This window comes from Hyperoodon ampullatus, assembly GCF_949752795.1.
Source record: "Hyperoodon ampullatus genome assembly, chromosome: 5".
NCBI classification, from domain to species: Eukaryota; Metazoa; Chordata; class Mammalia; order Artiodactyla; family Ziphiidae; genus Hyperoodon; species Hyperoodon ampullatus.
The window spans coordinates 123,773,753-123,786,020 of record NC_136918.1 but is presented as its reverse complement, the minus strand read 5'-3'; the positions used below and the strand labels follow the sequence as shown (position 1 = coordinate 123,786,020).

The window sequence follows — 12,268 nt, the reverse complement described above, 5'->3', positions numbered from 1 at the left end:
ATCTTTGTCTCTTAGAAGAAAGTCCATAGTCCCCCATTATCTGGCCCCTCCTGCTTTGCAGCTACATCTCCACCTACTCCCCAAATCAACTGGCTAACATCACCATCACTCTCTCCCTAAAACTTTCATATTCTGGTAACAGTTAAGGTATTAGATCTTTTTTCACATCCTACACTCTTTTTGCTTTTGCAGATACTATTTTATCTGTCTACAATACATTTCCCTTTTTTTTTTCTACAAAATAATACTTTTTCATCAATAGATTTATACCAAACACCAAGTCTCTTCTTGTGCTACATTAGATTCCCCTTCTTATTATAAAAGAGGCTGTAAATATCTATAAAAAATGCACTTGCTATATGTTTTTGTCTTCAGCAACTCCATAAACAATCAGGGACTTTAGGAAAGTTGATTATTTTAAGTTTTTGAGATAAAACTGTAAGTGCCTTGAGGGGTATAATGCTCTATTAGATCTGTTAGTATTCTGAGCCTAACAAAGTATGAAAAATATAGCTAGCACTTCTTATTTACCTGCTGAATAAATATATAAGTGCAATACAAAATAACAGCAAAACTATAGTCAAAAATATTAATTCAGGGCTTCCCTGGTGGCACAGTGATTGAGAGTCCGCCTGCTGATGCAGGGGACATGGGTTTGTGCCCCAGTCCGGGAAGATCCCACATGCCATGAAGCAACTGGGCCCGAGAGCCATGGCCGCTGAACCTGCATGTCCGGAGCCTGTGCTCCGCAACGGGAGAGGCCACAACAGTGAGAGGCCTGTGTACAGCAAAAAAATAAATAAATAAATAAAGCCACTGGCATTGAATTTGTCTGCTTTTCTGTCATAAAAAATAACTCTAAAATCTCAGGGTTTAAAAATGTGTTTTACTTCTTATTTATGTTATGTGTTTGCACCTGCAGATCATCTGTGACTCTGCTCCACGTGTCTTCTCCATTATCCCCAAGATAAAGGAGAAGTCTCTGTTAGGGTCATGCTATTTTCATGGCAGGAGGAAAGTGCAAGAGAAGTAATATGTGATTCTTCCTGAAGCTTAATTTCAGCCATAGTGTATATCATGCTTGCTTATATGCCAATGGCCAGAGCAAGTCATATCATCAGTTGGGTGGAGATGCATAATCCTTCCACTGTGGGAGCACCACACTTCACATGGCAATGAGCAGTGATGTATAACCCTTTAAAGGGAGGGGAGATAAAGATTTTTGAAAAACTATACACAGTCATTGAGAAATATCATAAGGAATTCATAGAGGGAGTTAAGGGGGAAAAAAAAGATCCTTAACATTTGGTATGGCTGGTACTATAAACTAGCAAGGATACCTTTTAACTAATTGTTGAAAAAATAGACTATGCATTGGAAGAAAGGAAATGTTAGGGAAAAGTTGCAAAGAGCAAACAATGGAAAAGAGAAGAGCTTCTTCCAGAGCCAGGACTTGCCAAGAAAGCAGTGAATGTGAAGAACATTTGACTGGAGTATTTGGTTGGGACTTCAATATACTTAGAGATGAAAGGAGTTGAAAAAAAGTCCATGATAAAGACTAAATTAGCAAGAATAAAAACTAGTAGCAAATAAGAGGGAGGTATGCATTATAAATTGGGGAGAGAAGCATGTAATAAGTCAAATATTGTAACTGAAGAAAAATAAGATAATGTGGATAAAGTTGGTGCTTTTTTTATTATTAATTTTTGCAACCTCAAAGTTTTCATTGAACATCTGCAAGAGGTTTTGTAGGAGGTAAATAATAAAGGATACTTTTAGAGAGGGCTCAAGATTTAAAAGGAGTAGGTAAGCAGGGCAAGAGTCAATAAGACTGGAGAGAATGATTTTTCTGACTGAAGTAAAGGCAAAATGTGAGAGAAAAGCACAGCTGTCTGGTGGCATTAGTCAATGCATTGACAGGGTCCAACTGCATCATCCAGAAAGGGGAATAAATCAATGGTTGATTTTGTGGACACCGTTATTTTGAAGAAATTGGTTCCAGGAATTCTAAGATATGGGAGTTTGTGACCATAACAGGGAAATGTGACTAATAAGAAGAAGTGGAGATAAAGCAGTGTTCTAGTAAAGAAGGTCAGATTAGGACATATAACTGATTCTGTTAGAGGAAAAGTGGGAGTGGAAGGAGGATGGTTTGCTTTGGAGGCCAGTGTGATGCGGTCACAACAGGATATTACATACATGATTGATGTGAGTTGCACAAAAGAACACATTCCAGTGTTTATGTCCTTATGAACTCCAAAATAATAAGTATAGACATAGAAATAAATATTCCAGATTGGATGCAGATCATGATAGACTTGAAGATTCAAACTTTGTTAATTGAACCCACTTATACCCAAATAATCCTTCCTTTAAGAAAAATGTAATCACATTTAAACACTCACAGATAATCTAGTGTGGAGATAGATTAGAACATGTTATAACTATATTAAAGTAGAAATTACAATAGCAGAATGGATAATAAAGGCTTAATATGTTACATCTGCTAGATGACGTTTCCTTTTTCACATCAGACTCAAATTAATGTTTTAGTGTAAAAATATATGCATAATTTTACATATACATACATATATAACATACAGCATAGTACATATTTATATACTGCTTCCTATAAACTTAGTCCTTTCTTAAAAAAACTTTATATTATTAACTAATATTATAACCCACATTTTCATAAGAGCATACTGAGCACAAGGTCTTGCCCGTGACAAAATACCCTTATATTTCCTACCTTAGATTCTTTCAGAAACAAAGGACAGTAGATGGTTAAGTCAATACTTAAGAAACTAAATAGACACTGTAAGTTACCTTTGTTCATTGTACATAATAAAGAGGGACAAATATTAGAAATACTTATAGATATAAAAATATAGATATATAGATACAGTTACAAACATAGTACTCATCTCCATATTTAAACCTATTCTTAATGCACTGAAATTTTCCTCTTGGGCTGAAGGCCAAAACTTCCATCGATGATAGCACTCGATAAATACCAGATTCTGCACACCAAAAAAAGGCTCTGAAAGTCTTCTCTCAGGAGGCTGACACTTTGGACTCACCGATGAGCATGTGCAGTTTCTACCCACCTGCCTAATAACCATCTGGTCTATTCCATTATGTTATCCATGAATCTCAATTAATTATAGACTTAGAGGAGGAGAGAAAAAATTCTCAGTGATTTAATATTCTCTTTACCTTTCAGCATGAATTTTGTGGTTAAAATACCTTCACTCCAGGAAAGGAAAAACCAAATAACTCTTTTAGATCTATATGCTATTCCTGGTGTTTTCTCCAGTCTCTTCAAGAAATTGGAGAGATAGCTCATGGTGGGAGGTGCATAGGATATGGAAGAAGACACTGATTTATGTTTCCCCTTCCCAGCCCTAACTGATAGAAAACTCATGGCTAACTCTTTAAATTCATATTTTGTCTATTCCAGAAAGAACAAATTACATTCTGCTTCTAGAATTCTGTGATTATGGTTATTTCTAATTTATTTTAAAACAGAAGAAAAAAGTCCAAGTGCATTTGTGTAGTGTTACTACTAGTATTTCCATATGGCTGAAGAATGGGTTACCTATGAGCAGATGGTTAGAGAAGGTAGTTGATGATTATAAAAGACTTCCTATACCATGAAGAGTGGTTTTTATTTTGTCTTGAAGGTAATGGAAAACACTGACAATTTTAAGTGTTGAAAGGTTGATAGGACAGAAAGTTGGAATTGTGAAATTGAGAGTAGAGAAAACAAACAACTTACAGCCACACAAGAAAAATACAAAAAAAGAAGTGGAAAGGGCAGCACTCATGGAAAGCATGGTAGGGAAAATAGAGTATATTTGAGAGATGTTAAAGAAATACAGTGTGCATCTTGGTGACACATTAGATTACCAAAGTGGAGATAACTAGGATAACATTAATCTATCTTCTGCCTCACAGAATGTCATGTTAACCCAGGCATGCAATAGAGTAAAGAAGCCAAATTTGGAGGAAAAGACGTCATCTTGATGTCATAAACTTAGCTATTAACGTCCATTAATATTTCAAAGGGTAACTATGTATTCAATTATATAATTTGGTAAAACCTGCAAATACTGTTAATTAGTTGAAGCAAGTAATTAATATAATTTAAAAGTAAAATCTAGTATCATACTTTACTGTATTTCATTTGACATACTTTCAACAACTACAAAGCCAGAAAAAGGCAACTACTCCCTTATAGACTCTTTGTAAAAGAGGATGACAAATAAGTCACAGATCCTGCCCTTGAGGTTGTAATACAATGTAACAGATGCTACCCTAGAGCTGAGGAGTTTTCCTCTAGGTATAGAAGAGGTTTGTTAGGGAAGTCTTGAGTGCTGAATTTACATGGTTGCCCTTTTAATAAACATATTGCTAAATGCAACAAAAAGATACATACTAATTATTATCTGCTTACCATTAACAATAACGATGATATCACGGAAGTCAATTTCTCCCCTAGCCTCCACTCTTCCTTCACACCTGTATATACCTTCATCACTTTTATTGATGTTGAGAATCTGCAGATTATTGTTGGCTAAGATAGCAAACCGATCTGTAAGGTAAGCGAAGGGGAGGAAATGATATCAGTAATTGAAGGCAGAATCCAGCATGCTTTAAATTGCTAAGTGTTAAAATATGGAACTTGTCTAACATTATCAAACTTTTCATCAACAAACAAATTCAAACTTGAAAGTAAAATATAGTTTCATGACTTCAATTTTTCCACTCTACACTGCCTGGTTACACATTTTTTTTTCAAAAATACATTTGAGACTTTATCTCCACATAACACGGTTAGGCTATTATTTTGCCCTTGGTACTTTGAACGCAGAAATGATACACAAAAGTACAAAGGCGAGAGATCAGATACAGCAGACACAAAGACGTTTTGACTGTAAATATGTAGCAACTTGGGTAAGGAAAAGGGTTAGAAAATTGATTGAATATCATTCCTCACACAATAATTAAACTAATAATTGCACATACCCTGAGGAGGCAGCTAAAATATATAATAATATTCAAGTCATGTAGAGGGCATATAAAATGGTCATATCTCAGATTTATTTGAAAGATTTTTTTTTTCTAAATGCAAGATCATCCATTTTAGGAAGGAACAGATTAGACTTCATTAATTTTACCTGGATTCCATTTTATGTGTGAGTATATGCACATGCATAAATACAAAACTAAGCTGTTATAGGGCATGCATTAGCTGATTGATGAAAATAACCTGGCTAGCCTAAGTAGCATCTCAGCCTGACAGTATTTTCCATAATGCCTGGCTTAGTTTTTAATCATCACAATTTTGTTGCAGTCTTTGCAGTCTTAACAACTTTCCTCTTCTTATCAAGTAAAGAATGTTCTCATATCCAGTTCTGTTTTGAAACATGTTATAAATGTAATATCCTAAATTTCATTAATCAATTCATCCATAGATATCATCGAACATCATCTCTTTGCTAGGTACTGTATTTGGATACATTGATGAATAAGAGAAAGCATCCTTGACCCCTTTGGGACCTTTGGTAAGGTAGAAATGTCATTAATTTAAGGTACCCACCTCTGGATATCTACTGTTAAAGCTACTTTTTGAGACTCTTCCAATATTTATTGTTCTTCCCCTATCTGCTGGCTTAATAGAGATATTAGGGCAAACACAGAAGCCACATGAGAAAATGGTCCAGCCTCCCTCAACCTAGATCACTGAAAGGATGGAAGGATAGAATCCTGCCTCTGCCCCTGCTGCCAATTGGACTTTGCGTGAGTGAGGAATAAATTGCTATGACATTAAGCCATTCGTATTTAGGGTTCATTTTTCACAGCAATTCCTTAAGTCAAAGTAGAAGTTTGGGCTTTAAATACAAATAAGGAAGTTATCAGACTATAGAAGGTCATTAAAATAGGTGAGCATGTGGTTATTCATTGTCTAAGAGATAGTTAATAAGAAATGGAAATGTGTAGATTCTGAGGCTACCTCAGAAAGAAAATACCAGTTACAAGGCTACAGATACATAATTTTCAGCCCAGAAAGTATAAACTTTCCTCAAATATTTATTTAACCTTTTGGGTAACCCTAAGAAGAGATACAAAACTTTTTATGCAGATGTTTTCCCCTGGTACATTTTCTCACCAAAGAAGAGACTGGAGAGAAAGAAAGGCAATCTGCAAGAAATATAAATTATAGCAAATCCTGGAATAACTCAGAACTCTTAAAAATGCATGACATTTCAAAGTAAATGAAAAAAAAATCTATTCAAGTATGTTGCTGGAAATTAGAATGAGCAGCAATTACAGTTGACCCTTGAACAACACAGATTTGAACTGTGCAGATCCACTTATATGCGAATCTTTTTCAATAGTAAATACAGTACTACACAATCCGAAGTTGACTGAATCTGAGGATGCAGAACTGAACCACAGATATGGAGGGACCTCGGATAAGGAGGACCAACTATAAATTATACTTGAATTTTTGAATGAATGTTGAGTCGGCACCCTAACCCCTGTGTTGTTCATGGGTCAACTGTATGAATTAAAAAGTTCAAATTTAGAGAGGGATGCAACGAGTCATAACTAAATCATTGTAATATTATGTTTTCTAACTCACTAAAATATGTATCATCCTCAACTAAAAATTCTACGTATATGTGTAAAGTCCATGGAATGATGTTAGCAAACTCTCAAACCAAAGAGCATTATAAATATGTATTTACAAAAAGCATTTGAAGAAAGCACTGCTTCAATCAATCACACATAACTATAGATATTGGAACTATTTAACTATTAGAGATGATCTATTTATCTCAGTTTTACAGACATCCACATTTTTATTATTGCAGTAAGAAAATAAGTTAAATCAAATTATACACAATAAGGTGTCTGCTTTATGTTTCTTTAAGCAGGTTATTTTTTTAAAGTCCCCTTTTCTTCTCATTCCACAACACTGAATGGCTTGCCTCATCTACTCCTATGCCTTCAACCTATATTTTGATGATTCACAATTTTTATTCAGACCAGATGATTCCTGTGATTCCAGAATTGTGCAAGAGTCAACCAGATGTACGAACTTAGAAGGGTTGTAAATACTTCAATCTCAGCGTGTTTAAAATTTGGCTTACTAGCTCCACCTGAAATTTCTCATATGGTACTCTCCAGTTCTGTCTTCACAGGTCTTTACATTGAGCTAGTTGCCCAAGACAAATTCCTTGAGTCATCTTTGACTTCTCCATCTCTCTTAGTGTGCATATCCAATCAAACCCATATCCTATCAATTCTCCCTTTATTATTTCTTAGTCTAGAATCTACTTTTCCCTCAGCAATTATTTCATTTGGATTTGAACTGTTCTCATTGTCTGGAGCTTGGCCTTGACTCTCATCCAATTCATTCTCCTCACTGAAGCACTGATATCCTTCTCAATACATATTAGGTGATGTCACTGCCTTAATTAAAACCCTTTAGTGATGTCACCTTTGGATAGGTTCTAAACTTCTCAATAGAGACGTCAAGGCCATATTGACTTGGCTCAACCTTCGAAGTTTCCAGTTTCCTTTCTTATTAGTCTTTATTTACAAATCCTAGTTATTGTAAGTGTTCTAGTTGTACTTATTCATAAATTCTAGTTACAATGAACTTAATTCAGTTTTTGAAACGTGCCACTCATGATTTCACCTCTGGGCCATTGTATATGGTGTCCTCTCCTCTTGAAAAGTCTCCACCATTCTCTAGCTGGCTAATCCCTTTTCATCTTTAAAGGTTGCTTTGCTCTCTCAGCAGGCACCTTGAACACTCTCCTCTGCCCTAACTAGTTCAGGTGCTCGCTCTTTATCATCTTCTATCACTGCACTTTCCTTATCATATACCCCAACATACCTTGTTTTCATTGATCGATTTTTTTCCACTAGATTATTAATATGCTGAGGGTAGTGGGCTTGTTCATCGTTTTAACCATGAATTGCCACCTTCTAGTACACTAGACGAAATATACTAAGTGCTCAATAACTGTTGAATGACTTTTTATACTGGAAGTAGATTTCATACAAATTTTATTGAACAAGATGATTTTATCCATAGTTTTTGATGCCCAAAGGGTACTTCATTAGAAAATGCTCAAAACGTTTAGGAAGTTTCAGAGATAACTTTCAAAATGGTTGAGGTAGAATGGGCAACTGCAATAGCATATCCTTCCATCAAGGTGGAGACTAAAAGTCAGGATATTCAACTTTTATAACAAAATGTCATCTTTCCTCCCTAAATACTTTGATTCTTTAGCATATGGATTTCCTTTCAACAAACAACATGGTAAACCTCCACTTTGCGTAGTCTGTGGGAACATTAATTCTGCCTATTTGTCACACAGCTGCTACCAAAAGCATGGTTAATAAGATGGACATTTTCAAACCTTCATTGTTTCATATGGAGACTTTAAACTTTATTCCTTTGCCACACTAAGGCCTCAGAAAGTTATCTGTACACACTGCATTATTCTAAATCCCCATATATGTTCCTTTCATGGTTGTAAACCTAATCTTATTTCATTAGTTTTAATAAAAGGATCACATAAAGTATAAAAATCTGAAGAATATTACTTCTTATAAATCTGTTATGAATGTAATAAGTGTTTGATAATGAAGTATGTGGCAAGTTTCTCAAATATTAAAAGGTTAGAAAAGTTTGTTCATCTTCACAATTCCCCTACATCCTTTACATCCCAAAGTCAGAACAAATTTTACGTCCTTTTTAAAAACTTGTATTTTGCCTTCCCTGCAACTCAGCATTAAGTTTCTATGTTTAACTGGTTCCCAAGAATTAAAAACTCAATGAGAAGGAACAAGAAAAATAAATGTTATTTATTGAGAATCTGATATAGAGTCAAATATTTTATTCATTCAGTTAACAATTATTTATGAGCCTATCTTACTTAAACTCAAACCGTTGTTCAAAATGCATATAGTAATTTACTGTTTACAGATGAAAAATCCGAATTAGGTACAGAGCAGTTAGAAAAGTTGTTTGAAGCTTTAGGGACAAGGAAAGAGTAGAGCCATAATGGAATTCCAACTTCACAGCATTTCATCCTGGGATACTGGGAAAAATGTGTAAGCTGTAGCATAGAAGCATCACTCCTCCATCAGCACTGTAGTTGACCATCAATCTTTGCTTTGAGGCTTTAACTGTCTTTTATTTTTTTTTTTGTAATCAGACAATTAATCATTAGATTTTATCCCCAAATAAATTGCCAACAGTAGATATTATAGGGCAACCACCAGTGTTCACGGATGCAAATGAATGAACTGTCTTTAGGCTTGAATTCCATCTGGCTACTTAACTGGGGGGATCATCTGCTCAGGGAAGATGGACATGCTGATTGGTGCCCTGGGCCCATTCAGTCAAGACCTTGCCAGTGCCTGCTGCACACACTCTCTGCCCAGAGGCCTACAGTCAGCATCAATTTAACTGTCTTTTAAAAAAATAAAACTCATTTCAAAACCATCTTGTAATTATGGTTTACAGTAAACCAGATGTACACTTGAAGCCTAAGATGTAGGTAATCTGAAAATGTTTAGACATTGTCATTTAACTGCTATGAAAGAATTGCCTTTTCTTTATTATTGAGGGGAAGAAAGCAGAAAATATACTGCACAATTTACTCATGAAATTTATTAGTAAAACCTAAAGCAGTTATCTGAAAATAAAGTAAGAGGAAATAAAGTATTATACCTCATTAACTTACTATAATAGAAAAAAAGAGTTTTAGCCAATAACTGACAAGCAGTGAAAATGCCAAGTCAAGAAAAATTCTCTCAGAATTAAAAAAAAAATTACTCTCATGATCATGATACGTTCTCTGTACATATTCAAAAACAGAAACCCTCTGCCTTCTCTCCCTTATGTTGTAGAAGTTTCATCTCTTAGAAACACAAAACAAAATCATCCAAGATAGAAAGCATTTTAAAAGATTCAATTATTTTGTACCTCTCTGCAATGCAAGTGCAATGAAAAATATTCTAAATCGAAAATGCTCCCAATTCACAAAGATAAAGTAGCATAATGTAAGCAAATCATGCATCAATTTCAGATGTCATTTTATTCTGGAATTTTAGCTCAGTCTGAATCAAAATCATGAAGACAATTGAAATGAATGTACTCTTCTTTCTATTATCCATATTCATCTTATCATAATATTTAGAATATGTAGGTATCTTTGAAAGAACAGGGACAGAATAATAAATAGGATTCATAGAGATATTATTATAAGTTTACATATAATAAACCCATGGGATTGTTTGAATTATAATATGTAGAATTTCAATAGATCAGGATTGATTCCTTTATTTGTTTAGTATCCTTGAACTGCTTGTATATCATCTTTTCTTGATCTAGAGCAGGAGTCAGCAAACTTTTTTCTGTAATCTCCAGAAAATAACTATTGTAGGCTTTGTAGGACAAACCATCTGTGTCACAGCTGTTCAGCTTTGTTCCCAAAGTAGCCATAGACAATATGTAACAATTGGGTTTGGCTGAATTTTCATAACACCTTAAAAAAACAGCAGAGGAGCTGAATTTAGCCTGAGGGCCATAGTTTGCCAACCTCTAGTTTAGAGCTTTGAGGTTCTCAAAAAACAGTTGTTTGAGGCTTAGGGTCAAACAATCTAATTGCTATATTTACTCAGGTAGATTTGGTCTTTTAAAAAATTGCAATATTGTTAGAACATATAACTTAGAGAGTTACCAAAATACTAACTGTCGGAAATAGCGGTGACTTCCTCATTATGATACAACCAGCTGACAACAGGTGCAGGCGAACTGCTGACTCGGCAAACCACTTCTGCATTCTCTCCTTGTTTGAACTCTTGAGGAGACACCACTTCTCTGAAAGTGAGTTTTTCTGTATAAAGAAAGTAAAACAAACCATACAAGTATTATTGCTTATTTCTTCCAATAGCATATTTCAGAATCCGTGTTTATTGATGCTGTAATAAAATAATTAGGTAAATCTAGATCCTTTAAAACCTTAAACCAGATCATCTAATTCTCCTACCCAATAAATTCCATCTCACTGAGAATCAAATCCAAAGTCCTTACAATGTCACACTAGGTCCTGTATGAACTGGAGTCTGCCCCACAATTGTGATCCCAAGGTTTCTTCTCTCCTCCTAGCTGCTGCTTCAGGCAGTTCCTTGAACACTCCATATTTGTTCTCATTCTGGGGCATTTGCACTCTCTTAAATTCCTTCAAATTTCTGCGCAACCTCCACATACAAAATAGCCATCTCCCTACGTCTCTAAACCACTTAATTTCTTTCCTATAGAATCCTATAGCATATATGTCTAGCATTTAAGCATTAGTTTTAGCTTACTTTTTGTCTGTCTCTGCCCACTAAAATGTTGGCACCAAGTGGCCAGTGATATTTTCTGTTTTAGTCACTAATGTCTTTAGGAATTAGAATATTGTCTGCCATTCAGTAGACATACAATAAGTGTATTGAATGAATGTATGAATATGGATATTTATGCTTGATGAGAAATTTTCACAAAAGTAATTCATTGTTCTTGCTAAGAAAAAACAATGTTTTTTTTTTTACCTTCACAAATAAAGCACTAGGGATCTTCCTTTGTATCATTTCAAAGGACACTTCTTTCCAGATACTAGTCTATAAAATGATGATTTTAACTTAATTCTTTGTTATTTATGAAATTGGTACAGTAAATGGTCATATAAATAAGTAAAACATCTTTCCTTGAGGAGCTTAGAAACTAACAGAAGGGAAAAAAAAAATCAAATCAGGAAAAATGAGGGCAACAATACTCCAACAGATTGCCCCACTCATCTAAGAGGAAGCCTTGCTCTGGTGTTGCTTTGGCCTTTTTTCCCCGTATGCTATTTCTAGAATAACAAAAACAAAGCTATAAGGAAGAGATGTCTTATGAGCTAGTATTCTAAAACACTTTTATAATTTTTCACTGGTAGAAATACCAACTACCACAAATTAATTGTAAGGCAAAGTTCTAAGCACTTTATGCAAGAGGTAATGTAGTCCTCAAAGCAAATCTATGTATGATGTAGGTACTAAAATTATATCTATTTTATAGACGAGGAAATTGAAACAGAGAGGTTACGTGATTGCTCAAGGCCACAGGTGTAAGTGATAGACCCTGGTTTCAAACCCTGGGAGTCAATGAGCTTCAGTGTTCCTAAACAGGTTAACAATTCCTAAAAGTGAG

General features: G+C 34.8%; 1 protein-coding gene across 4 annotated transcripts in view; it reads right to left on the bottom strand.

Moving 5' to 3' along the window:
• NCAM2 (neural cell adhesion molecule 2) overlaps positions 1-12,268 on the bottom strand; it is a gene marked incomplete at both ends in the record, with an annotated part of 481,818 nt that overhangs the window by 188,006 nt on the left and 281,544 nt on the right. For 3 of the 4 annotated variants that reach the window (XM_079704995.1, XM_079704996.1, XM_079704997.1), the window contains 2 exons: positions 4,460-4,597; positions 10,788-10,931. In XM_079704995.1, the coding sequence (XP_079561121.1) occupies positions 4,460-4,597; positions 10,788-10,931 (282 nt within the window). The remainder of the gene's footprint in view (positions 1-4,459; positions 4,598-10,787; positions 10,932-12,268) is intronic. The other variant, XM_079704998.1, reaches the window with a different exon arrangement.